General features: G+C 59.8%; 1 protein-coding gene across 3 annotated transcripts; it reads right to left on the bottom strand.

Annotated features, from left to right (window-relative positions):
- Positions 1–1,497: 1,497 nt before the first annotated feature.
- Positions 1,498–21,140, bottom strand: PDLIM2 (PDZ and LIM domain 2). Of its 3 annotated transcripts, none has more exons than XM_027830497.3 (10): positions 20,977–21,140; positions 17,325–17,469; positions 14,062–14,228; positions 10,387–10,456; positions 9,878–10,071; positions 9,624–9,708; positions 5,610–5,749; positions 3,822–3,967; positions 3,462–3,579; positions 1,498–2,457 (listed from the first exon to the last, which is right to left on the bottom strand). In XM_027830497.3, exons 2-10 carry the CDS (start codon positions 17,415–17,417, stop codon positions 2,259–2,261), a joined length of 1,212 nt encoding a protein of 403 aa, XP_027686298.2. In that variant the 5' UTR covers positions 17,418–17,469; positions 20,977–21,140; the 3' UTR covers positions 1,498–2,258. The 3 variants fall into 3 exon arrangements, with proteins under 3 accessions (XP_027686298.2, XP_037742368.1, XP_043392225.1); XM_037886440.2 differs by lacking the exon at positions 20,977–21,140 and adding an exon at positions 17,883–18,031 and having other exon boundaries at positions 1,499–2,457; XM_043536290.1 differs by having other exon boundaries at positions 1,511–2,457; positions 17,325–17,457; positions 20,977–21,101.
- Between the last annotated feature and the right edge of the window lie 6,101 nt (positions 21,141–27,241).

Here is a 27,241-nt window from a genome sequence, read left to right as displayed (position 1 = left end):
CCAGACCCCCTACAGGGCAATGCTCCTTCAGATCACCTGGGCAAGGGTCTCATCTCTGTGCACTGAGAAGGGGAGGGCTGGTTCTGCAGGTGCCCACGCAGGTACCAAGCCAGGCAGGGGGCCAGCATTCAGGGCTATGTGCTCCACGAGGGTCTGCACGTATCTGTAGGGTGGTTGCCCATGACCACCCCATGACCCTTTCTGCACCCTGTCCTGAGGGTGCCCTGGTATAGCAGGATAATAATGCCCCAGGGAACACCAGACATGGGCACACTGGTACCTGTGGCCTCTCCTCCAGCAGCTGGGCTGGAGCACAGGTCCTGCGCTGGCCTGCCTGCCTCCTCCTCCTGTGCATCTGGCAGCCACTGGCCTGGGGCTCGCCCCAGGGTCAGAACACACCTAGCCCCATGGGACTGGACAGTCTTTGAGCCCTGCTTGCTAGCGCTGTTCTGCATCTCAGCGCAGGGCCCCCCAGTCAGGTAACCACCACCTGGGCAGGGAGGGGCAGCTTGCCTGCCCCTTCCCCAGCCATGCCCTTTGCCAGAGGAGCCCACAGATTTTGCAAGAGCAAAGCTCCGTGGGTCAACCCTGCTCTAACCAGCTCCCTCCTCTGCACATGCACCCAGCTGCCTGCTGCGAGGGGACCTGCAAGGCCAGGGCACAGCTGCCTCAGGCCCTGATCCAAGCTCATCCACAATGCACTGCTGCCCAAGCAGCCAGGGCATTCTCTCCTGCAAACAACCACAACCACACACACACCTGCCCAGGAGGCTTTGGGCTGGCTGCACTGTCCCAAGTCAGTGCAAGGTGCTGAAGGGAAGCTGCTGCCCTCCAGCGTCCAGCTGCCCACACTGCACTCTGAAAGGGGGCAGGTGACAGCAGGCACTGCACTGTGCAGTGAGATCCATCAGCCCACGTGCTGCGGCCTTCCCCTGACCTCCGAGCAACATGCCCAACCAGGCCCCCCAGACACCTCTGCCAACACCCCGCGTAGGCTGTGACGACAGTGCAGACCTGGCTCCCGTGGGCCTGGGGCACCCGCCCTCACCTCACCTCCCCCTCGGAGCTGGCGGCAGGCAGAGGACCCACTGCTGCTGGAAATCTCCCCGGGCTGCTCAATTAACTGGTTGGTTGGCCACGGAGCCTCCCAACTCTGCATCACCCCCTGGGACTAGAGGTGCCCCCTTCCATACCCCCCTCAGCTTGGCAGAATACAGAAAGGGACTCAAAGCCCTGCGCAACCTCTATCATGGGAAAGAGGGACCCCAGAGCATCCCCCTACATCCCTAATGGGAAGGTGCATTTCCTTCACCTCCAGAGTGTGCCCCTCTGATAGGAATGGAGATTTCCCCCATCAACCCTGTCTATCTCTATCCTGACTCAGGTGGGTGGGACGCACCCTCTTCCTTTAAGCCCCATTGGTCCTTGGGAAAAAGCATGCTCCCCCTCCCTCTCGGCTGCATTCACAGACCAGACACAGGAGCGGGCGGGTGCGGGGCAGGTATATATATATATATATATATATATTATATTTTATATAGAGATCTGGTTTAATACCTTAGAGAAGCTTTACAAAGTCAGTGTACAAAGCTGTGCCAAACCCATTCCCCCCTGCAAGGCCCCCAGTACCTAAGTGTGTGAGTGCCACCCCTCCCTCCCCACTGCACCCAGACGCGCACACAGCTCCTGGCAGTGATCGTGAGAAAGAGGGGATACAGCCGTCCTACAGCGCGTCTCTGTGTGCTGGAGGTGCCCTGGTGAGAGGTACGGGGCCGGCAGCCCTGGAGTCTGAACCCTCTGCTCACTGAGCAGGAAGAAGACAGGGCAAGCATCTCCCACAGCTGGGCACCCCTTAGGCCAGACTCCTTTTAAGAAACAGGCTGAGAACCAAACAAGCTCATTTCTGCAGCTGGACAACCACCAGCTGGGACTGTCTGAGCAGAGGGAGCTGGATTCAAACTGGTGACCTAGAGGCAAAAGACCACTCTTTGTCCCATTCCCACCCCCTACCCTATACCTAGCAGGCTCCCTCATCGGTCTCTCTCAATTGGCCACAGACAACAAGAGCAGCGAAGCCGATGGGCTGGGGAGCAGCGGGAGCAAGGGCCTGGCAGCCAATCGAGGGAGGCTGAAAGCAGGACACACCAGTGAGATTCCCAGCATGGGAGGTGGCGTTTGTGCTTGGCGGAAGCCCCGGGAAGTGGAGGGGGGGGGGGGGAGATCCAGGGAGCCCCAGGCCCCATGCTCTCGGGGGCAACTCAGGACTTGGAGGAGACGCCCGTGGCAGCAGCAGCGCCCTCCCCGGGGCCCTGGTAGCGCTGGCGGGCATGCTTCTCGCAGTACAGCTCCTCGCCCACCCAGAAGTGGCCCCGCATCTTGAGGTTGAGGCCACAGTCGGCACAGACGTAGCAGGCGGGGTGACGGTAGCGGCTCTCCTGGATCCTCACTGCCTGGGTCCTGCGGGAGACAGCATAGACGCGGTCAGCTGGGAGGGAGAGCTGGCCAACAGCGTCCCAGCTCTCCAGACGCCACTGCCCCCAGGCTCCCCCTTCATATCCCAACAGGGTCAGCTCCGCCTTCCATTCTCCCAAGCTACGGCCAAGCCCTTCAAGCAATGGGTTCCTGCCTGCTCCGTGGGGACATCCCTAAGACCCGGGCACCTTCCTCTGAACTCCAGCCTAAGGCTGCTCACCATGGCATCGCTTCAGGTACCCGGAGCACCTCTCATTGCTTCAGTAACCAGCTCAGATCGAGAGTAGCCCCGGAAGCTTTTTTGTGCACACAGAGTGAGATGCACAGAGAAGGGCGACCACGTGTCCACCTGCGCCTCGTCCCGAGGGGTTAAGGGAGCCAAGCCCCATGCCGAGCCACGCTTCACCGAGCAAAGGGACAGTAAAGGCACACGGACTCCAGCTGCCAGGTCTGTGGGTCTGAACTGCGCCAGAGCCCGGAGAAGGATGGATCCCCAGCTCCAATGCTGCAGACATTCATGAAGCCTTCCCAGATGGGGGAAACTGAGGCACGGAGCGTGACCAGGACTTGCAAAGGGCGTCAGTGGCAGAGGCGGGGATAGAATCCAGGAGATTGACGCCCAGCCCCTGCACTCTCATCGCTATACCAGTGCATCAGCCTTCTGTATTCTGCCAACGCCATTCCGCGCCCCCACCTAGCAATATGGGAGGGGCAGGCTGCTCCCCACCTGGACTGCTCCCCCTTGGCCAGGAATTGAACCCAGGAGTCTGGACTGTGAGCACCAGGCTGACACCCTCTCCTGCCACACAGAGATGAGACCTTGCTTGCGGGAACTGGCACTGCGGGCTGAAAGGACAAGACAGCCCGGGCTTGCTGCGAGTTTCCGACTGGGCCCTCCCCGGCAGAAATCCTGGGATAAATGGAGCCGTCAGCCCAAAAAGAGGTTGAGGGTCTCCAGAATCTCCCTCCCCCGCATAAGCCACACTCACGTGATGCCGGTGCCACACTTCTCACACGTGTGCAGCTTCTGGACCCCGGCCACGGAGCTGGTGACTGGCTTGTGGGAGCTGGGGGACAGCTGGCTGGGAAAGGGGGTCGCGGTGCCCACTGAAAAGGAGAGCAAGGGAGACATTAGGATCCAGGATGCACTCCCATGTCCACAGACCCTCCCCCCCACACTGCCCTGGACCCCAGAGACTAATCCCCTTCACCCTGACCCTTCCATCCATGCAGAACCCCAGACCCTGGAGACTATTACACCCCTGCCCTTGTCCTGGCCCCTCTGCTCTCCTCTTCTGGATTCCTGCCCACGCCCTTCTCCGCCCCAGTTCCCTCTGGCCTCTGCTCACCTCCCCCATCAGTCTCCAGAGCCACCTGGAGCAGGCGGAAGGTGTTGGACTGCCGCGGAGCGGCCCGGATCTCGCGGTTCTCCTGCATCATTTTGTAGACCTCAGAGTCCTCCTCCAAGCGCCGCATGGCCGGCTCCAAGTCCAGGCTGCAGAGAGAGCAGGCCCTGGTGTATAGCAGCCCCGCTGAAGAACACAGAGCTCCTAGCCATGTCCAGCCCCAGGCATCCAGCCCCAAGCTGTGGGGTGGGGAACAAGATCCCGGCCAACCAGCCCTGCTAACCACCCACTGCGCGCAGCTACCCACCTGGAAGCCTCGGTGCTCCAGAAAGGAGCAGGGGGCTCATCCCATCCCAACACAAGGGGAATTTAAGGTCCCCTCACCTGCTGAAGCTGCAAGCGAATCCCCTTTGTGCCAAGGCAGCAGCAGCCTGGCCGCGGGCAGGGTGTTCAGACAATCCAACCCCCTCAGCGTACCAGCTTGGGGACCCAGAGGTGACTGCTAACCCCCTAATCCCGAGAGGCCCCTGGGGCCACAGTCCCCCATCCCTAAGGAGGAACTGGCAGGATCCCCCTCCCCCCTTGACCTCAGCCAGGATGAGACACCTGCAACTCCCATCCCAAGGGAGGAGGGACCCCGGCAGCTGAGCTGCACTGACCGAGCCAACTCCTCACCCCAGGCGCAGACAACTCTGTGCCCATCACCCCGTCCCACCTGAGGCCTTCGGGGAGGTGCCTTTCTAGCCCACGCCTCTGCACTTCCTCCATGAGGGAGCCCGCGGCCACACCCCAGCCGGCACCCTGCATCCCATACACATGGCCAGCTCCCCCGGGGCCGGGAACTGGTAATTCACCCCCCTCCCCAAATACCTACCCCAGGGCCCTGCCAAGGGGGCGAGCCTGCTGCCCCTTCGGTCTCTCTGCAGGCCCAGTCTCCAGCTCTCTGTGCTGACAAGGCGCTGACACTCCCTGGCCAGGGTGACGCCCAGGCCTGCCCTGCTCCTTCCCACGCACACCTGCATCAGCCAAGTTAACCCTTGCATGGCGTCCTGGGCTGGGGCCTGGGATCACTGGGCAGGGATTTCCCAGCAGACCAGAGGGCTCCCCTGACCCCGCAACTCCCCTCTCAGCCAGGGGCCTGTTCTCTCCAAAGGTGCCCCGCCCCACTCTCAGCTACTCCAGTGCTCAGCTCCTTTCACCACCTCCCGGCCCCAGCCTGCGCAGGGCCTTGGCAGAGCTCAGCGGAGCAGCAGGGGGTGCTGTGGGTCAGGACAGAAGTGCTTTGGCAGGGCTGTGGGACTAGAATAGCAAGGGGTGCGGGGCAGTGGGAACAGGACGCTCTGGTGATGAGTCTCAGTCCCAACCTGCCCCCCACAACCCAAACCAGACCCAGTCTCCCCAGGCTATGCACCCCCAAACTGACCCCCACAGCCCCACCCTCAATCTCCCAGCTCAGGTGAGACCCAAAGAGACCCCTCCCTGGACCCAGATGCCACAATGTGCCTCAGTCTCGAGCTACAGCCCCCTCCCTGCCCCGCTGAGGTGATTCACCTCAACCTGAGGCCCCCCCCCCCCACTTCACTCTCCAAATCAGTTCAGGGCTGGCACGGCTCTGCCAATGCCCCTTCGCCCCAAATGGCGGCATCCTGCAGGCCCTCTTGATAGCCTGGCTTATGTCTCACTTCCCCTGGAGCCTCGTGGGTCACAGACTGTTTCCCCGCAGCATCCTTCACTCTGGGCTGGATCACACTCCCCTCCCTGCCCAGGACCCAGCTGGCGAGCAAGGCTTACCTGTTGCGGGGGCTGTATGAGGGTGAGGCCCTGCCCGGGACCCCCCCCATCTCCCAAGGGCCGAGAGGGGATGGTGTGCGGTTGATCAGAGGCAGAGCTGCAACCGGAGAGCTGCTCGGGTGGCAGAAGCTGCCCCGCTCCTGAGACAGGAGAGAGAGGAGGAGGGAGCGTGAGGAGCCAGACCCTGACTGAGGCTGTAGAGCCAGACAGCCACGCCAGCCGGGGCTTGCAGAACTCGGGGGGCCCAGCCCTCCTAAGCCAGAGCTCTGCTCGCTGGGCCACGGCACCCGTCCCGATGCCTTAGCAAGGGACAAGTGGAGCTGTGGATACTAGCAAACGGGATGCCGCAGGGCAGGGATGCTTTGTGCAGACACTCAACAGGTCCACCCCATTTTCACCCCGCAGGATACAAGAGCGCGGCCCTTTCACGTTCACCCAGGGCTGCACTGCATGCTCCGGCCACTAGAGGACGCCCCTGACCCACAGTCCAGACATCTCCTCCCAGCTGCCGGAGCGTTTCCCAGCGGAACAAAGGGGACCCCTCAGACAGGCGGCTCCTGGCTGGGGAGACACACACGGCAATGCCCTCCCTGTCCCGCAGGGCCCCGGCCCAAGATGCAGGGCTGGTTTCCTGGGTGCCCCCGGCGGGGGCATGAGCAGTGCAGAGAGGGCTCTGCTTGCTGGGGGAAGTGGGCAATGGGTGGATCTGGGAGAGGCAGATGCCCCGTCAGCTTGCAGGGGAGATGGAGGCTCTGCTCTAGGGGCGAGGGCTCCAGCATCCTGGCACCATGCGGTGAGCTGCACGTGCTCATTCCACCCCAGGGCAAGCAAAGGATGCTCTGGGTAGTGACACCCTCTTGGAGCAGGCCCTGGAAGGGGTCCCTGGCCGCCCCCACCAAGCCGGTGCCAAGGCCAGCCAGACCCTGCCCCCTCCATGGGGAGCGGAGGGGAACGTGGCCAGCACAGCGCCCCTCCCAGCTTGCTCCCCACTCCCGCCAGAGCCCTGGCTCCTTTCTGCAAGGACCAGCCAGCTACGCAGCACCAGGAAGACATGCCCCTCTCCTCCCCGTCACGGTGCTGCCCAGCACCCTATCTGCCAGGGCTGTGCCCCTGCTCAGCATGCCTATTTCTGGGTCAGCTCTGGCCAAATCCAGGAGACACGCGCTCCCGCCCCCCGAAAAGCCTGTTATTTTTAGCCTGTCTGCTGCTAGCACAGAAACGCTCCTCCAGCGGCATCTGCTCCTGTTTATCGGCCCTGGAGCCACAAGAAAGGCAAAACCCCGGATAAGTGGAAGCAAATGTTTCTGGGAGAAAGACTCGACAGAGCCACCCCGCAAGCCAGCAGAGCCCAGCTGCTCAGCCTTCCCTGCAAGGAGGAAAGTAGAGGGGTCTGTTCCCCTTCCCCAGGGGCAGGGGATCTGGCTGGCTCAGATCTCGGCAAGGAGCCAAGCACAGAGCCCACAAGCGTGTACCTGTGCCATGTGCATAGCAACCTCCCTGGCTCCGGAGCAGCAGCCCTGATCAATCCCTTAGAGACTCTCCCTGCAGTTCCGCCTGAACTTTAAGCATCCCGCCTCCCATCAGCGACACTCCAGCTCCCACAACGCAGCAAGGTTCGGCCATATCAACGTGCCGCACGCCAGGCCCTGCAGTTAACTCGAGCAAGCGTCCCAAAGACAGACCCTTGGGCGGGGGGGGTGTCATCAGGTGGGGGAGGGAATCAAGAGACAGGCAGGTTGGGGGGGATGGTCTCACCTCTGGGGCCTTGGATGCACTGTTTGCTGCTAGGAAGGGCTGATTAGCTGCCTCTGAGCCACGTGGCTCAAGGAAAGCATCCCAGCCCAGCTCCCGCCCAGTGGGGTCACGTCTCCCCATCTCCGATCCCACTCGCAGGGCCCCAGCTCTGGTGTGGCCTGCAGGCAGGGAGGAGCCCACCAGGGCCCAGAGACCAAAGCAAATAAATGCTGGGAAGGAATGAGAGAACAAACAAGCAGGGGAAGCCAAGGGCCTTCCGGGGCCGAGCCCACTGCCAGCTGGAACAGGCCACGCTCTAGGGCCACCGCGCTTCCCAATTTGGGCTTGAAAAATATTCCCAGCCCCAAGAAAATAAAGGGAGCTAGGGTGGGGAGGGAGCGGGCCCCCGGAGCCAGTGGCTGCCACGGAGCCGGAGCCAGGAGGAAGCAGCAGCAGCGCCCAGTAGAAACACGCTGGAGAGGATGGGAGCCAAGAAAATGCCGGTGGGTGCCAAGTGGGGTGCGCTAGGATGTGGCTCCGGGCCCTACGCCACCGGAGCGCACAGAACAGGCCCCCACGGGAAAGGGAAACGGGAAAGTTATGGGAGAGTCCAGGAGCCAGACCCCCTGGTGGGCCACAGGCTTCCCAGCACCTCACCCCTGGGTGTAGGTCTGGCTAGAAAGTCGACTGGGGGCTTGCACTGCAACCGGCCTGGGCCACACTGCCCATGCACCTCCGGGATAGGGAAGGACGTAGCCGGAGCCAGGGGTGAGCAGCAGGGAACGGAGCCCACCGCCCCCGGGGGATGCAGCCCCTTGGAGCCGGGCTCTGCCGAGCGCCGGCAGGACAGGTACCTGGGGCTCGTGGCTCAGGCGCTGGGCTGCAGCTCCCCGGCCCTGAACTCCCTGGACCTGTTGCTGTGGCACCAGTGGGGCCTGGCTGTCAGCACAGAGAACACGCACCCAGGGCTGGGGTTGGGGCCCCGGGGCAGGCAGTATCCAGCTTTGAACAGAGACTGAACAGCGCCCCCCCCCGAGAGACAATGGAGCAAGCGGCTCCTCCAGGGAAGAGCAGAAGCTCCCAGGACCGACCACGTGTCTCTGTGGAGGCAGCCTCCCCTGCCAGCGTCTCTGCCTTGCATGCCCACGGGAGAGCGGCAGCATCTCCCCAAACTGGTTTTCCCTCCCCAGCCCTGAGCCGTTGCCTCGGAGACGCCAGGTAGAAACAGGCAAACATCCTCCGCCAGGTGCTCTGCTGCCTGCGGGGACAGAGCGGGAGGCTACAGTCGGGCAGCCGGCTGCTTTAGTAACGGGGCCCAGCGCACGGCCTCCTGGGGGCAACACGGAAGCCAAAGCCCTCACTCCGCCAGGAGGGTCCCTCCGGGGCAGGGCAGGAACATGGAGGCTGGATGGAGGAGGCGGGCAAAGCTGGATGGACCAAAAGAGGACAGTCACAGCGCCAAGGGATGATGTGAACACCCCGACCCCCTCCGGCAGTAAAATCCCCTCCTGTTGCCACAATGGAGCTCTTCCCCAATCCTACAAATACACCTGCACCCAGACCCAGCACTGGGAGGGGAAAGGGCAAATGCCCCCAAGGAAAAATATCCCAGGAGATGGGGGTTCAGAGACAGGCGCTGGGAGACTGAATGGGGCCTAGGGAGAGGTGGCAAAGAGCTGGTGCAGATGGACAGGCCGCGAGTAGGACAGGGGAGGCAGTGGCCCTCCCCTGGAGCCCCCCAGTCAGTGACACCCAAGGGAAGCATGTTTCAGATTGCTGCACAGTGGGTGGTTAGTCTGTGGGACTCACTGCCACAAGATATCGCTGGGGCCGAGAGCTCAGCAGGACTGCGAAGACAGACTGGACTTTGCTAGGGTCAGACTGTCCAGTTACCCCACCTGACAAAGAAGGGACAGCCAGCGACAGGAATTGCCAGCTGGGCCTCTGGCGCCCCGCTCCCCCTTGACAGCGTAAGCCCTGCGTTCGGAGACGAAGCATCCCAAACCCTGGGGGGCGGGAATTGGAGGAGCTTGTGTCACTTTCCCCACCCAGGGCATCACGAGGCTTCCCGCAGCGGCCCAGGTAGGGGAAAGAGACAACGTAACTCAGACTCTCCCCCACAGACACACCTCCGCCCCAGCACAATGCCAGGTCCCCAGGGTACGAGGCCAACACCTGCCCCCCTGCAGCATCACACCCCAGCTTGATGTGGGGGGGATCCCCCCCAACACAGAACGCTGTGCAGCTGGGATGCTGTTACCCCAGCGCCCTCCTGCTCACCTGTCTGCTGCCTGAACGCTGGTGCCCATAGGGTGAGGGGGAGCGATCCTCAAAGACACTGGGAGAACTGGCCAGAGACTGGAAGCTGAAAGGGGGAGAAAAGTCTATGGGAAACCCATTCACAGGGGGATCAAAAAAAGGTCAGCTGTATCCCATCGCCTCCACCCTGCCAGCTCCCCACACCTGGGCCATTCAAACCCAGATGCGTGGCACACCCACCCCACCTCTAACCTCTCCCTGGCTCTGGGCCTTACCTGCGGCTGCTCACCACCATCTCCACTCTGCCCTCGGAGGGCAGGCTGGGCCTCTGGGGGCTGTAGGGGCTGCCAGGCCGGTACCCGGGTGACGAGGATGAGAAGGGGCTGCCGGGCCGGGGGCTGAGGGATGCCGGGCTGGAGTAGGAGGACCTCACCGAGCCCTGGCTGTCATCCCTGGTTCGCACAACATCCTGGGGAAAGATACTGTCAGCCAAGCGGGCAGGGGATGGAACCACCCCACACACCAGTCAGGATTGCCCGGCTCCCCCTGGCTCCCCCTCCTTTGGGGTTGAGCGGGAAGGACGCTTGTGTGGGGAGAGGCCTCGGGGTGGGCAAAGGCAGCCGTGCCCTGAAATCAGGGCCCAGGACCATTAACAGGCACAGCATCCCCTCCCCCCCCAAGGGCAGGGCTTGGAGCCAAGACATGGGGCTCCTGCTGCCAGGTGGGGCTGGATGTTTCCACTCTCCCCAGGGTCTGGGGAAGGACCTGGTGGGGAGGGTCTCACCTGGAACCTCATGGCCAACATCTCTGGGGAGCTCTCACCATTGGTCTGGCCGGGAAAGAACAACGGGGACCTGAGTGCAATGGAAAAAAAGAGGAGATGGAGGGAGAGAGAGAGACACTGGCCTGGCTGGCCCCCATTCCACCTTTGGGGCCTTGGGATGACAACCGGGACCAGAGGAGGCAGCTGGCTAGTTACCCCCTCTTGTGCCCTGCCCTGAGGCCATGTTCCTCGGCATACTGTGTCTGATAGCCTGCAGTAACTACCCTCCCCATGGGAAAGCAGAGGAAGGAAAAGCTGGGGACGCAGGCCTGGGACACAGGAGACCCAAGGTTTACTCCCTGCTCCGCCACAGACTCTGCACCCTTGGGCAAGACCCCTAGCCCCTCAGTCCCCATCTGTCCAATGGGGTAACATTAATAACCCACCATCGTGTTTATTTGGCTGGTAAGAAACAGCCCATTCCGCAGTGAGCTATCTACGTACAGCACCCGGAACAACGGGGCCCTGATTTCAGTGGGGGCCTCGAGGTGCTACCGTAACGCCCCCCCCGTCAGTGAGGGAGAACTCAGCTCACCCCAGAGGCTTCGCTCCACTCAGCACCCTCCCTATCCAGGCACAGTTAGAAGGACAAAGGGTTAAGAGGACTTCTTCCACCCCTACTCCTGGTCCCAGCCCGGATGTGCTGGATGCGGCACCAGCCCCGGAGGCCAGGTGGCGGGAGGAGGGGAATACAGGGCTACTTTATATTCTCTCCCCCTCTCAACAGGAACCCGCTGGGGGCTTTGATGTAGCCAGGAGCTGGAATTCATGAAGGGCAGTTAAATGGAGGGGTACAAGTTGGACCATAGGAATGCAACATGATGGTGGGAGACGAGAGGAGTCCTGCCCCCACATCCCATATTCCCGAGAGCAGAGGGGCAGGGGGCTGGAAGGGTCTCTCGAGTTCTGAAGCCCAGGCCCAGCCCCAAAGGGGACAGAACATAGGGACCAGCACTCCACGGTCCACATGGGGTTAGCCCCAGCCAGCAGGACACAGAGCAGACTGCGGCTGTCTGCTTGCCTCCCAGGCTCCTAGCCAGACATCCCTGTGACAAGAGCGTGGCTTTGGGGGCAGCTCCCACTGCCAGACACAGGCAGACATGCCCAGTGGCAGCAAAAGGGGACATTGGCTCGGTCTCTCTGTGAAAGCAGTTCCTGGGGTGAGTGTGTGTAAGTTGGGGGAAGCTACGCAGGTGGGGCGCTGTTCTCCCCTCTAGTACAGCAGAGGCCAGGAGATGAAGGGCCAGAGGGGAAGGGCCAGCAGCTAGGGGACGGAGAGGCGTGGCTCCCCACCCTGAGGACCCAGCGGGAGCACAGGGACAGCGGGCTGGCTCTCGGGGCAGGCGGGGAAGGGAAGGAGATGAGCCGAAGGGCCCGGAATGAGAGGAATGCTGTCTCCTGAGCCGCTCCGGCTGGGTTTGTGGGTTTTGGGCCACTTCCAAAATACCATGAGGGTTTCCCACCCTTCGTCAGGACCCGCTGCACGTCCCAGTCAGCTGGAGAGGGGGAGAGGACGCAGCACCGAGCAGAGAGGCAGCCAGGAGAGATAGGCTACTAAGGGAGCTGGCGAGAGAAAGGGGCTTCATGCGTGTGGGAGGGGTCTCTTGGGCAGGCAGCTCCCCAGGAGCTCGTGCACCAGCAATGGTGAAACTAGGCTGCACACGCCTGTGCAAGCGTGACTGCATGGAAGCTTGTGCGCACATGCATTTGAGCGTGCAACTGCTGTGGGGGGATGCGAGCGAGCATCCAGGCTACGCGACCTGCTGCAGGAGCAGCTGATCAGGGCAGGGCGGGGGCTCAGCCCAGGATTTTGCCTGGCGCTCCCAGGCATGTCCTCACCCTACAGTGCAACGCCTGGGGCAGCAGGCCAGGCAGATACCTTTGCCAAACAATCCCTTGCGAATGCCGCAGATGGCAGGGGAGGGCAAGAGGAAGCCGTGAGTCAGGCTGGCAAGTGGCCGCACCCGGGTCAGCAGTGAGGTATTTATAGGATGCACCCATCACCTCCCCCCCCGCAAAGACGGTTTCACATTCTGGACAGTCAGAGTCATCAGGAGACAATGCAAAGAAAGTTTCCACCTCCCCAGTGGGGCAGGACCCAGCTACACAGGCTTAGCCTGAGCCACCCAGCTTGCCAAGCCACGCACCAGCACAGCTACTCCCAGGGGCCTCTCGCTGGCTCCAATGCACCTGTCAGGGGAAAGACAGCGCCCGGCCTCCCCTTCCTCAGGGGTCTGGCTCAGACTGTAAGCGTCGCACATGCAGCCAGCTCATCAGGGCCAAGCAGGTGAATCAGGGCGGGTAGTGGAGAGCCAGCCCCAGGGCTGACTGGATTGACAGACCTGCCACGCAGGGTCCCTCTCCTGCAGCCTGGCCATCTGGGGGGGGAGGGGAAGGGTCGTATCCTCTGGACTGTGGAGCTGGACAACAGCCCCCAAGGCAGCTTCCGCTGACTGGGGCCTGCCCCATGCTGCAAGGGGCTGTCACAGGACACCCCTGACCTGCCCCTCCCAGAGGGCAGAGGCTCACTGGAACCCGTCAGACCTGGGCTGCAGGGCGGTAGCTGCCAAAGCTGCCTGCTCCTCCGTGTGCACAGCGGGCTAGTTTCCAGAAGCAGCCTAAAGGCCCCCGAGGCCAACAGCAGAGATGGCGCCTCCCGAAGCAGGGAGGAACAGACACGCTGTGCCTGGCACAGCTGAACTCCAGCCCTGCCCCGCCCGCCGTCCGAGCCACAGCTCCATGCCCCTGCCTCAGAAGCACAGCACAGCTGATCCCCTCTCCCTGCCCCAGAGCCACCCACAGCAGAGCATGCCCACCTCCCATAGCGTGCCACAGCCCCCCACCCCCACCCAGGAGCCACAGCCCCATGCCCAGCATGCCTCCCAGCCGTCAGAGCTGCAGCATCAAGCCGGGCACAGCACCTCAGAGCAGTGGTCCCCAGGGCGTAGCAAAGAGACTAAGGCAAGACCCCTCTGTAGTCCAGCCTTGTATCCCCCATACAGGCCTCGGGTCTCTCTTGTACGTCTCTGCTCCATGTAAACCAAGGGGGTTGGAGCTCAGCCTTTGCCCGTGCTTCCACCGCGGAGGGGCAGGGGGGAAATAACCCTCATCCCTTGCTCCACATCCTGTCCATGCAGGAGGTGTAGACATTTACCAAGGAGCAGTACAGGGCTGAGCCCTGGTAATGGCATATTGTATTAGGATGTAAATAGTGCTGTACCGATTGGTTAACTAACCCCTAGCCCTCCGGGAGAGAGGTAGGAATCATTATCCCCCACTGCACAGCAGGGGAAACTGAGGCACAGAGCGGGGCAGTAACTTGCCCAAGGCTAGCCAATGAGTCAGTGGCAGAGCCGGGAAGAGAACCTAGGAGTTATGAATCCCAGCTGTACCCTGTAGGCCTTGCTGCTGTGATGAAAAGGGCCCGGGATGGATCCTGATGGAGTGATTGCGAGTTTGAACTTGCAGGACTCCAGATTTCTGACACAGACCCCTGACGCCCCACCCAGACACTACAGCACTCCCACAGCACAGGGGGACTGGGGGGGAATAGTGAAGCCAGGCCCCCCAAGCAGATCCCTGCCCTGATGAGGAAGAGGGAACAGTATAGTGTGGACATGGGCAGGCAGATCTCACCTGTCCACTTGAAGCTGGAGCCGGCCGGAGCTCTGCTTGATCTTGTTCTGCGCGATCTTGTTCTGCGCCTCCACATTGAGCATGTTGGCCGTGCTGTCGCCATTGATGGAGACGATGACGTCACCAGGTCGGAGGTCCCCTGCAGCGGCCTTACCGCGCTCCATCACCTGCACGGCCAGGGGGCGGGGGAGAACACCCAGGCATTACTGCAGAGAAACAAACCGCCCTGGGGGAGGCACAGTGCTGGGGGCAGAGACCTGCCAGCCACCTCCAGCATACCACGGCACAGGAGACACGGCCACCCTCGCCCAGGTGGATCGCCAGCACCTTGGCCCAAGGAGCAGCGAGAGGGGAGGCAGAGATAAGCAGGGGGCCCTTCCCAACCTGCTCTGAACAGAAGAGACGCTAGCCCAATCTTAGCCCTGCCTGAGGCTTGCCTTTACGGCCACCTACCACCATGACACCAGCTTCAGCTTTTTCCCAAGCTTGGCTTCTCTGTGGGACCTCTTCCAGCCCAGCCTCCAGCCCTGCCCATAGCTGGCCAGAACACACTAGCTGTAACACAGGGTAACTCTGCAGTGAGGATGAGCCCAAAGGGATGGTCAAACCCTGCGATTTCGCCACCTGCCCCCGGCCCAGAGGAGCCCTACATTCCACTCAGGGGCCTAGAGCTTTCTCCCCCAGACAGGAGGTTCCCAGACATCCTACCTCAACTTGGAGGGGTGGGGGTGGGGGGGGGGGGGAAGAAAACCATCCCTGACCTGGAAATCAGACAGCATCCAAATACCCTACAGCCCTTGGGAAGCGGCTGTCAAAATGGGGCCACAGTGTAGGGAGTAGACCTGGGGCAGAGGACACTGCTACTCAGCTGAGTTTCCGAGTGGTGAGACTCCCCAGACACCCCTCTCCCACCCCCCACACTACATGCCTTACTCTCTGCACAGTGCTCAGCGAAGCTGGGCAATATTTCCTCTTAACTCCCTCCAACACTGTGCAGTCCCATGCACGATGTATTGCTCACTATCCCAATCCTGCTCTGAATCCAGAATTATTCATTTCCTCATGGGCTTCTTCTACAGTGCTCTCATTGCAGTCTTCATTCTCTGCAAACATGAATTAACAAATTCCCAGAGCCCAGGAGGCGAGGGGGTGGTATTACCCCCCCCAGCTTATAGGTGCGAAAACTAGGCACAAAGTTTAAAGCCAAAATTGCCAACTAATTTTGTGTGTCCAATTTGAGACGCCTGGCATCTGATATTTCAGCATACTAAGCAACACGTAGCATGTTTCTGCTCACGGCCCAGCTCCCAGCTGACGTCAGGCAACGCTGGGAGTGCTCAGCACTTCTGCTTATCTGGTCTCAGGTCAGGCACCCAGAAAATGAGGAACACGTAATTAATGACCATCTGTCAAACAAATGTCCGGTTTAAGTGACTTTCCCAGCATCACGCAGGAACTCTGTGGCAAGAGGCAGGGACAGAATCCAGTTCTCCAGGACAGCGTTCGCTCACCTTACCTAGGAGACCATCCTTTCTCTTCCTGCAGCCCCTTGCCTCATTCACGACACACCTGCCAACCTCTGCAACAAGTGAGGCAAATTCCATTCTCAGAAACAGCTGAACCGTTTTAGCTGAAACTTTCCAGAAAAGTTCAGCCCGAGATAGCCAGTCAGCCTGGACGATATCAGCCCGAAGGCTTAAAGTTTGGCTTTGGAAAAATAGGGCCTTAGAATGAGAAACGTCCAGCAATCTTAACTGTAGGCCTTGCCACCTGCGCCATCGACAATAAAGTGACATGAATCTCGTGCTGGGGAAAGATGCCAGAGCAACAGCTGCAGGGCACAAAAGCTTCTGAAAATCCACAGTTCAGCACAGCAGGAGTCCTGTCTTGCCAATGTGCCCCAAACCCTGATTCAGAGGGACCACCCCTAAGGCTGGGGGAGGGTGTTGAATCTCTGTGGTCCACTCAGTCCTTGGCCTCTCTGCTGAGGCAGGAAGGGCTCTCGGTCACAGCCAGCTTGCTCACAGGTCCCAGCTGGTGACTTGGAGGCAGAAGGCCCCACCTCCCTGTCCTGATCTCCCCTGACTGAGGCCAGGTTTACAGTGGACACCAAGGCCAAGGCCAGAACAACAACAGAGAGAAACTCCTCTTGGCCATGGGTGAAGTTAGAGCTTGTTGTTTTTCTCCGCACACGTGCACCGCAGGGGCTTCTAGCCTGTTCCCACAGAGCAGGATTCCTCAAGGACGGTAAACAGGATCTGCTCCCAGGTCCCTTGGCACCACGCCCACTCAGCAGGGAGCTGGCTTCCTCTGCAGCCCCTGCCCTTTGCCGACGGGAGAGCAAGTGGCTCTGGCACAGGGGGACGGAGAAGACAGCAAGCCAGCGGAAAGACGCGCGACAGCCAGCCAGATTATACAAGGGAGCCATGGGGAAATCCACAGGGAGCTCACCACAGGATCAAGCCCGCCAGACCCCACACCGACGGGGAGCTGAAGCCAGTGCCTGGGCTCTCCCCTTTCAGATCCCCACAGGAACGCACCTGCAGCATCCTGCTGGGGAACAGCCTCCCACTCTCTGTGGCTTCTTTACCTCACCTCCTGGACTGGCTGCTCCCCACCTGGGGCTCCTTGAGCCACTGCAGCTTGCCCAGCACATGCCACTTAGCAGGGAGAGCCATAACTCCGGGCATTCCACTGGCTTCCCGGCTCCTGTTTCAGCAGCTACTTCCAGAACACAAAGCCCTGGGCAGCCGGGGGCCTGGCTGCCACTCTCTCTGCATGCCACCAGCCAAGATCCCTTCGCTGAGATCCCAGACGTGCCCTCAGGCCGCTCCCAGACTAGGCTTTGGAAGGTGTTCGCTAACACTCAAGCCTAGCCTGAACAAGGCAGTGTGCCTTGACATGGGTTTAACTGGGCATGGCACATCCTCAGGGGAGCCTAGCTTGAACTCGGCCAGTTTAACACACCTGCACAAGGCTGTTAACCCAGGTTGTCTCGCCTGGGATTTGGAAGTGTTCGCTAAATCCTCAGAGCCGCAGCCGAGCAAGCCACTCCTCTTGCCAGCCCATCAAAACCTATTCACCTCCAGAGCATGGGCAATGCTCACCTTCTCATCCAAGGCACTTGTGCAAGGCCGTACAGGGATTCAGTGGCAGGGCCAAGATCAGAACCCAGGAGTCCTGGCTCCCAGTGCCCCTCTGCTCCAGTGCCTAGAGCACACTCCAGCACAAGCAGGCAAACCCCAGCATGTGGATGCTCCTACCTTGGACACAATGATAGGCTTCCTGAAGTCCCTTCCTCCCGTGATACGGAAGCCCCAGGGGGCCGGGCCGGTCAGATTCACCGTCATTGACATGGCGACGCCAGCGGCAGCAGGATGGGCAGCGTGGCAGCCCCTGGAGGAGGATCTGAAAATGGAATAAAACCAGCGTATCAGGGCTGGGGGCAAGGAAATTCAGGGAGCAACGGGGCACAAGCTGAACCCAGCAGCATGAGCACTTTAGGCTGTTGGGGAGTCCAGGGTTGAGAGAGAAAGATCCTTTCTTTCCTCGGCCAAAGCAGGTCAGTGGCAGAACCGGCAACAGAACCCAGGAGTCCTGGTTCCAGTCCCACTGCTCTAAGCCACTAGATCCCACTCCCCTTCCAGAGGTAGAAATGGAACCAGGAGTCCTGACTCCCACCCCCTCCCAGCACTAAGCATTATATCCCACTCCCCTCCCAGAGCCAGGAACAAAACCCAGGACTCCTGACTCCTAGTCCCGTTCCTCCAATCCTGAAATCAAAGCTAGAAGGGCTTCCCAGCAGTAATCGGGGCCCTCACCCTGGGTCGTCCCAGCGCTGCCCTCTCTCGCAGGGCAATCGGCGCGCTACGTTCATTCGCCTGGCGGCTCTTTCCTTCCGGGGAGCGCAGCTGCGAGACACAGAGAAGTGTCTTGCACTGTCACAGGTTGGCGCAAACAGCCTCTGCCTTCCCGTTGCAGGCCTGACACCAGCCAATAAGGCCAACGGTTTCCTTTCCTAACCACAAGCAGCTGGGGCGGATGGAGGGGGCTCCGGGCAAAGAAATACACTGTGGGCGCAGGCTGCTGGCTCCCAGGGCCTGCTCCAGCACCGCCCAGCCCAACCGGAAAAGGCACAGAGAACTGGGACCGGGACGCTCTAGCATCACCCTGCAGAGGGATCAGGCACACAGGGGAAGGCACTGACTCTGGATGGTGCCAGCATCAACCCAGCATTGCAGGTGGTCAATCAGTCTCGTTCTGAGGCTGCCCTCTAAACACCTTGAGGCCCTTTTGCGATCCAGAAAATGGGTGCACTGGCAGAGCCGTTGGCTGGTAAACGTGATACCGGTGGGGTGAGCCAGCATGCTATGGGGATGGGGGGCGGGCAATCACACACAGCAGGGCTTGGGGCAGACAAGGGGACCAAGCCAGGTTCAGCTAAGAAACCTGCTGGGACCCAGACATAGCCAGGGTCCAGAGAGCAGCGAACCTAGGGCAGGGGAGCCAAGGGAGAGCAGTGCCAGGCCTGGGGGAACTGGCTCGAAGAGGTGGCAGAATGGATAGCAAGGATGGTGCTGCGGGCAAGGCAGTGAGGATTGGGGGGCAGGAGAAGAGCTGGTCAAGAGTGTGTGTTGGAGAGGAGAGGGCCACGGGGCTGGCAAGAGGCACATGGCTACCGTGCAATGGCAGAAGATCGCTTGAACTTGAGCAGAAGAGAGATGGTGGGAGCAGAGACAGAGCAGCTGTCAGTATTGAGGGGCAGAAGAGGTCTTGGCAGGTTACTGCTGCAGGCCTGAGCCAAGCGGGCGCCCCCAGCCCCCTGCACTGGCAGGAAGCGGAGACAAGACAATGCAGGAAGTTTGCAGCCACAGGTTTGAGTCATTTGTTCCTGTGGTTCAGAAGAAGCTTTTCTGCTCCCCAAGCCCGCCCCGGAGAGGATGCTGAGCTGACACCTTCATGTGCCGACACCACCCCCCACCAAGGCAGGCTGTGGAGGTTTGGGGTGGGAAGTGACCATCCTGGTGGGACGGCAAAACAGCCCAGGGCTCTCAGTGAGGCAGCTTGGGGGGGCCACCCCAAGGAACACATGAAGAGTCGGATTTGGGCAGCATCACAGCCTGGGGGGGGGGGGGGGAAGGGGAGGCCCAGTTCAGCCCATTTGGTGCTGTTCGCTTCCCAGCCCACTTTGCGTGTCCCCTTCTGACTGAGGAAAGAAGAAAGGCCCCTGTCCCCTCCAGCACCCGAAGGACCAATCTGCCCGGCGCTGTTCCTATCCCACGAGGGCAGCCCCACTGCACAGCCCCGGGGATGACCCGATGCTCCGCTCCCCCACGTCTGAGCGGCTGGAGTCAATAGGTCAGACACAGCCCCGAGCACTCCTGATCCCTGCACCACACGCAGGCCCCCTCCCCGGGGGAGGTTAGATTCACATGCAGCTTGGCGGAGGGGGAGGAAGCAGGGCTAGCGGCCGGCTGGCCCCGACACCTCTTCCATAACCGTCAGGGAAACATCTTAAAAATCCCAGGCACACAAAGAGGGGCTTGAGAAACCGCTGGGAAGAATTTCCTGTGCTTGGCTCTGCCGCGCCAGTAGGAAGCGCCTCCCCGCAAACACACACACACCAGATACAGACATGCCCTGTGCCTGGCAATCCTCTCTGGACTCCAGCAGGGCCCCCATGAGTGAGGGTGGGGGGTGGGAGAAGGGCTGAAACCATACCCCATCCAGCAGCAGGGTAGGCCTGTGTGCCTTTGAGTGCCCACGCAGCCATCCCAGAGGCTAGGTGGGGGGCACAGGGAGCCCCTTTGCTTGTGACACTCAGAACCAGATGGGACAAAGCACTAGAAAGGGTCCCCTCTTGGCACCCAACATCTCTGACTTGCCTCACACCTGTGAGCTCACCAGTGACTGGCGCGTACCCAGAGGCCAGCGCTGCCCACAGCGTGAGAGGCACGGTGTTGGGTGACGGGCAGAGAGCCGCCTTCGGAGGGGAACGATTCACGTGGGGGAGCCCTGAGGCTCGTGCGTTACGTGGGCAGCACCCCAGAGGGAGAGATTGCTCCCGCGTGCATGACACCTTGGCATCAGTACTCAGGCTGGATTAGCTCCCTGCAGGGCAACTGGAGGGGTGGCAACAGGAGGCCGGGGCAGCAGGGAACGGGGCTGCCTTTGAATAAAGAGCTGGGGCAAAGCTTGATCAGCCAAGGGGGCACGCGAGCACCCTGTTCGCAAGCAGGGGCAATGGGGTGAGGAGGAGCCAGGCCTCCTGCAGCCGAGGTGCTCTCAGTCCCCTCCTCCCCCCACATGAGGAGACTGGCTATTTACTAGACAGTCCCAAAATAGCTCCAGCCCCTGCCCTGGCTCCCCACAGCAGCGCAGCCTGTCATTACCCCGCAGCCCTAAAGCCGGAGCGACGCTTTCCAAGTCTGCCGCGCGGCAGGCAGGGATCAGAGTCCGGAGACCGGGCAAGGCTTGAAGCTGCCGGCTGGGCAGGGACGCTCCCAGGGGCCAGAACACTTGCAAGGAGAGGCCAGAGCATCCGCAGCCCCTGCCCCCCACGAGCTGGGCCAAGGGCTCCCTCCTGGGAGCTCCTCTGACCCAAGAGCTGGACGAGAGCCCCCCAGCGTGTGCCTGCAGCCCCTTGCGTGCCCCGGGTGCCCCCACCTCCAGAAGCCCAGCGCAGAGGGGGCTGGGGGGGGGGCAGGGTAGGGTGACCAGAAAGCAAGTGGGGACTTTTTCGGGGAACTCGGGGGTAGAGTGGCATATATAAGGACAAAGTCCCTAATATCCAGACATCCGGTCACCCTAGGCAGGAGCCAGAGAGCCCAGGAATCCCAGCCCCCAGCTGCCCTGGGCACAGCCCTGCTCCAGGAGGGCTCTCCCTGCACCCCGACAGCAGCCCGGGGCACTTACCTCGGGGCGCCCGGGCGCCGCTGGTGCGGAGCGAGCAGCCCCCGCCCGCGGGCTCCCAGCCCAGCCGCTCTCGGCCCGGCGAGCAGACGGCCCGGCCCGCGGTGTCCTTCGCGGGGGCGGCCCGGCGCTAGCAGCCTCCTCCCGCCCCGTGGCCAGGGGCCGCCCGCTCGGCTAATGAGACAATTGGAGCCGGCCCAGCGGCGCCACCTGGCGGCGCAGCCCCGCCCCTGCCGCCCGGCTGGGACGCCCGCGGTCCCTTGAGTGGATCCCAGGCACAGAGGCTCTCCGGAGCCGGGCAGCGGGGGCGCTTGCACACGCCCCAGCAGCTCGCATCCCATTGGCAACAGTGACTCAGGCAACGAGGGCCCCCCATGTCCCCACAGGGCCTGAAGCCCAGAGGTTTGCGGGCACCCAACTCCCACTAACACCCATAAGAACAGCCCTACTGGGTCAGACCAAAGGTCCATCTCACCCAGGGTCCTGTCTCCTGACAGCGGCCAGTGCCAGGTGCACCAGAGGGAATGAACAGAACAGGTCACCATCAAGTGATCCATCCCCTGTCGCTCATTTCCAAGAAGCTCTGTGTCATCCCCATTTTACAGATGGGGAAACTGAGGCAGAGAGCAGGAAAGAGATTTGCCTGGGATTACCCAGTAGCCAAGTTAGGAATAAAAGCGAGGTCTCCCAAGTCCCAGTGCAGGGCTCCAGCCACTTGGCCACAATGTCTACCTGAAGTTAAGCCCCTAACTACCCTTGCCAAGCTGGGCCTAAATCACTCCTAGGGGCCTTATTGGAAAGCTCTGGGAGGCAGGCGGGCGCAAGCCCCTCTCCTTCTAAAGGCCCCTCCCCCAGCCGTGCAGGAGGGACCACTGCACCCGGGATCCAAATCAGCGCGGGGGACAACTAAGAAAGAACAGGGTCAGGAGTGAAGGTCAAAGGTGCAAAACTAGGGATCCAGAGGGGGACACCAAGCAGAGAACCCTGGCTCCTGGGACAGCCCGCAGGTGCCCGTGTGACCTAGCGGCTCTTGGAAACGTGACCCAATGGCAAGAGTGACCAGAGCAGAGAATGACCGTCACACACACACTCCGGCACACGCTGAGGCCGGAGAGGAACCAAACTCAGCTGAGGCGAGCAGTGAGAACAAGGGGAAGTCATGGGGCCCATCAGGCTGCCTCTGGAAGAGACAGTCACAGTGGCACCGAGGCACCTGTCTGATGAGGTGGGTGGTCAGCAGCTGGCATGGGCTGCCCAGGGATTCCCCGTCCCCAACAAGAGGGTGGACGTCTCTCTCTAAGAGCTCTGCTCTAGCTCAGGTGGCCGGCTGCAGGCAGGAATCACTGGGTGGAATTCTCCGGCCAGCTGGCGGGAGGCAGCTCAGACTGGCTGGTCATGAGAATGGCTCCTGCTGTCTTTACGATCTACGAGGGGGTGCAAGTGGGGGCAGGACAACAGAAAGGAGATTGTATAGGGGCCTCAGAGGCTCACACAATCCTTCCCCCCCCTTCCCGTTTCTCCTCTGTAGTCACTGTCCCCCCACAGGCCTCACAGACTGGCATTCATTATCTTGGAAGAGCCAGCTTGCAACACCAGGGTCACAGGCAATGTTGTCTGTGCTAAGGAACTGTGCCTCGTCTCATTGACAACTGATTGTGTTATTTCTCTCCCCCTTCCTCCCCACTGTAGCTCCTTGCCCCGCATTGGGGTGGTGGCAGGCTGAGGGATGCTCTGTAGGATCTGATACGATTAATTGGCTGTGCGTGCATGCCATCTACTGGATGGAATCAGAAGTGCTCATCTGTGTGGCATAGGTACTACACTGCTGACAGCTGATGGAGACTCTCCTTTAGCTCAAGTGGCAGGGGCCTGTGATTTCGAGCAGGGAGAGCTGAGTTCTGTGCATGCTGCTGGTGCGAAGCTCTGTAGCACACCGCAGAGGGACAGTGGGGCTGAAGGTTTGTTACAATAGCTCAGCGATTCCCTCCTGCTGGCAGCCCCAAGACAACCGAGAGTCCGCAAATCCTGATACCCTCCTGGCACAGCTCCATGGAAATGCAGCCACCTCTAAGGTGGTGGCCTGGCAACACAGCACAGCTGGTCTGTGAGGGGAAACCTCAGCCAAAGGCAAACTCCAGCCTGTCAGGGAAATGCCTTGGACTCTTTAATGGGAAGACAGGGCAGACAGAACCTGGGCTTACAGTTCCACACCTAATAAATGGCCTGCCCCACAGGTTAGCTCCTTCTGATGGGGAACAAAGTGCTCCCAGGATTTGACCCTCTGGCTCTGGGGAATCCCAGTCACCACCTGCTGATTGTATCCCAGCGCTGTCCCCTCCAGCCCTGGCCCTCAGCAGGTAAATAGCACTGCCCCGTGACTCTATTCTGCAGCCACGCAGTGCAGAAGGGCTGATGTTGCACCTGTAATTACAGCCCCTCCTGCCTGGGCGCTGACCTGAGGACCACCGGCCCCGATCCCTCCCCCTATACACAGCTACTGGGCCAATGGGCACCCTGCACACTCCCATTGATTCAGTGGGGTTTCCTGGTGAGTGAATCAGAGCAAAAGGTGGCTGCCAGTGTGTCCAGCCCTGTTCAGACTTTATTCACTCGGGTGCTGGGAGCCTGCCTGGAACCCAGGGCCCCCCTTTCACTTGTATGAAATGGAGGAAGTTTGTAGCCACCCTTGTTCCTAGAGAGGGCCAGCTATGTTCCAGCTGGGGAAACTCAGAGCCTTCTCTCAGTGCCTGGAGATACTACTGTCCAGGAATCCTGCCCGTGGGTCCTAGCGCTGCCCCTAGGATGGGTCTGTGTAATGACCTGTGCGGCCCAAACCGCTGAGACCCCCCAGCTGGATTTGCACCCTGCCTGTGGAGGTCAAAGGCGAGCTCGGGGAGAGGAAGCTAAAGGAGGCCAGGGCTGGAAAGGAGTGGTACAAATATTGGGCCGATATTGTCCTGGTCCCTGGGTTGAGCCAGGCCCTGTTGAATCGCCACCCGGGACCACCAGAGTCATTACAAGAGATTCCAGGGCAGGCATAGGCTGGTCCCACACAACTGAGGCTGGGAGGCTCTAGGTGAGTGTCTGTGAGGGAGCAGCCGGAGGCTCCTGAATCCCATCTGCCCCAGCTCGGAGCAGCCACTTCTCTTGTAACATGTCGGCAGCCCTTTGGTCACTAAATGACCTCCTGGAGCTCACAGAATTGTAGGACTGAAAGGGACTTCAAGAGGTCATCCAGTCCAGTGCCCTGCACTCACGACAGGACTAAGTATTATCTAGACCATCTGTAACCCTCAAAAGACATGTGGGGAGATAATGTTTGTGTTTTTATATATGTATGTTGTGACGAAGTGGGACTGTTCTTAATGTTTCCTCCAACTATTGTGGGGGTGCCTCAGTTTCCCCTATGCAGTTCTTAAGTATCTAGGTGGTGGGATAAGGGTGTATGATCATTGCAGAGCCCTAGAGGGCAGGTGTGTGCAGGGGTCTGGACACAGAGAATGGCCAACACCCTGTTTCCTGGCAACTGATGGCCTGGCCCTTACCCCCCTGCAAGGTGAGAGCTGAAGGGTTGGAGAACAAAGGAATCAGGTGACCACCTGGCCCGGGAAAGGAACAAAGCCCAGAGGAGGAGGGGCTGGAGGGAGTTTCAGTTTGGGGCTGGCTGGAGACATGGAGTGAAGGGCAGACATGGTTGTCTGGCTCACTGCCCCCCCAAAATGGACCCAGCTGAGGGGTCCTGTTCTCTGCACCTGCAAGCTCTGTGTTAGACCATGTTCCTGTCATCTAATAAACCTCTGTTTTACTGGCTGGCTGAGAGTCACATCTGACTGCAAAGTTGGGGTGCAGGACCCTCTGGCTTCCCCAGGAGCCCCACCTGAGTGGACTCACTGTAGGAAGCACACGGAGGGGCAGAGGATGCTGAATGCTCCGAGGTCAGACCCAGGAAGGTGGGAGCTGTGTCCTGAAGACAGGCTGCTCACAGGAAGGCGACTGCCCCAGAGTCCTGACTGGCTTCATGGGGAGCAGTTCCAGAGCATCGCCCAGGGACTCCGTGACATATGTAATCAACAATCCCTATCTATGCTGTATTCTAATAATTCAGAGGTCAAAAGAACATCCTAGCATTTAAATGAATTGTAAACATGGGATATCGGTATTTGTCTCTCTTTGAAATATATAGCAAATAATCTGTGAATGGTGGAGGAACAAGCAAATTGCCTTATGTTAATTCTATAGCTAAGTACCCATGATGGACCTCCTCCAAAGTCATCCTAATTAACTTTTGAACTCCCACCTTGTCAAAAGACATGAAATTATATAAAAGATCCTTGGGTCCTGATTCTGTCAGCTTAGGCTTCATGGGGGGAAATCTGAGTCGCAAGACTGGGGTCCCAGTTATGCTGGTATGCCCTGAATATGAGATTTGGACATTGGACTATAACCTATGAACTATTTCTGAAAGAACTCTTTGCAACTGCAAAGCTCACCATCTCTGCTACGAATCTGCACCTCAATGAATTGAACTCATGTCTGTATGTATATTGATCTTTTAACCATACTCTCTCTCTCTTGTTTTTTAATAAAGTTTAGTTTTGTTAATAAGAATTGCGTGTAGCGCGTATTTGGGTAAGATCTGAAACATTTGTTAACCTGGGAGGTGACGTGTCCGATCATTTGGGACTGGGAGAACCTTTTCTTTTATATGATGAAATAAGATTTACAGAAATTTTCATCATATTTGACTTGGGTGTGACGAAGTGGGACTGTTCTTAATGTTTCCTCTGAATAGTGTGAGGGTGCCTCAGTTTCCCCTATGCAGTTCTTAAGTATCTACGTGGTGGGGTAAGGGTGTATGATTATTGCAGAGCCCTAGAGGGCAGGTGTGTGCAGGGGTCTGGACACAGAGAATGGCCAACACCCTGTTTCCTGGCAACTGATGGCCTGGGCCCTTACCCCCCCTACAAGGTGAGAACTAAAGGGTTGGAGAACAAAGGAATCAGGTGACCTCCTGGCCCCCCGGAAAGGAACAAAGCCCAGAGGAGGAGGGGCTGGAGGGAGTTTCAGTTTGGGGCTGGCTGGAGACATGGAGTGAAGGGCAGACGTGGTTGTCTGGCTCACTGCCCCCCCAAAATGGACCCAGCTGAGGGGTCCTGTTCTCTGCACCTACAAGCTCTGTGTTAGACCATGTTCCTGTCATCTAATAAACCTCTGTTTTACTGGCTGGCTGAGAGTCACGTCTGACTGCGAAGTTGGGGGGCAGGACCCTCTGGCTTCCCCAGGAGCCCCGCCTGAGCGGACTCACTGTAGGAAGCGCACGGAGGGGCAGAGGATGCTGAATGCTCCGAGGTCAGACCCAGGAAGGTGGAAGCTGTGTCCTGAAGACAGGCTGCTCACAGGAAGGCGACTGCCCCAGAGTCCTGACTGGCTTCATGGGGAGCAGTTCCAGAGCATCGCCCAGGGACTCCGTGACAGTGGGTACCTGGATGGAGGCCTGAGGTTGAATCATTTTACGGGAACTGTGTTGTCTGGACTTCTGAGTAATCAGTGAGGTAATAAAGAAGCTGTTTTATCTAGCTTGGTAAATCTAAGTATTGGAATGTACACCAGCTTTATGGGGTCTGTCTGCCCCATTCTTTGCAGTTCACCCTAACTGAGTGACCATAGCTAGCTCCCCACTAGGACCCCAGTCACACCATCCCTGACAGGTGTTTGTCTAACCTGCTCTTAAAAATCTCCAATAACGGAGATTCCACAACCTCCCTGGGCAATTTATTCCAGTGCTTAACCCCCTTGACAGTTAAGAAGTTTTTCCTAATGTCCAACCTAAACCACCCTGGCTGCAGTTTAAGCCCATTGCTTCTTGTCCTATCCTCAGAAGACAAGGAGAACAATTTTTCTCCCTCCTCTTTGTAACACCCCTTTATGTATTCATGCTTGGCCTGAGCAGGTCCGAAGGGGGCATAGTCTGCCATCGCCACACCGAGTGTGAAGAGATGCTTTAGGGGGTGCCCAGCATGGGGTGACCAGCGAGCAGCCTACCTGATACAGAACCGAAGTGACTGCACTCAGCGTGAGGGCAAGGGGAGCACAGGGATCCCAGCCAGGGCACTGCCCGCTGCTCAGAGAAGGTCTATCACACTCAGTGCATCCTGGCATTGGCAATAAGGGCGTCTGCCCTTGCCTCAGGGTTCCACCACAAGCTGCCCTTTGCCCTGCTGCATGGATTCCCGCCCGTCCCTGAAGATGACCAGGCGGGGCCTTCGCA

Source organism: Chelonia mydas, chromosome 26 (assembly GCF_015237465.2).
Source record: "Chelonia mydas isolate rCheMyd1 chromosome 26, rCheMyd1.pri.v2, whole genome shotgun sequence".
Lineage (NCBI taxonomy): Eukaryota > Metazoa > Chordata > Testudines > Cheloniidae > Chelonia > Chelonia mydas.
The sequence above is the reverse complement of the archived record's forward strand: the minus strand, read 5'-3'. Positions and strand labels throughout refer to the sequence as shown.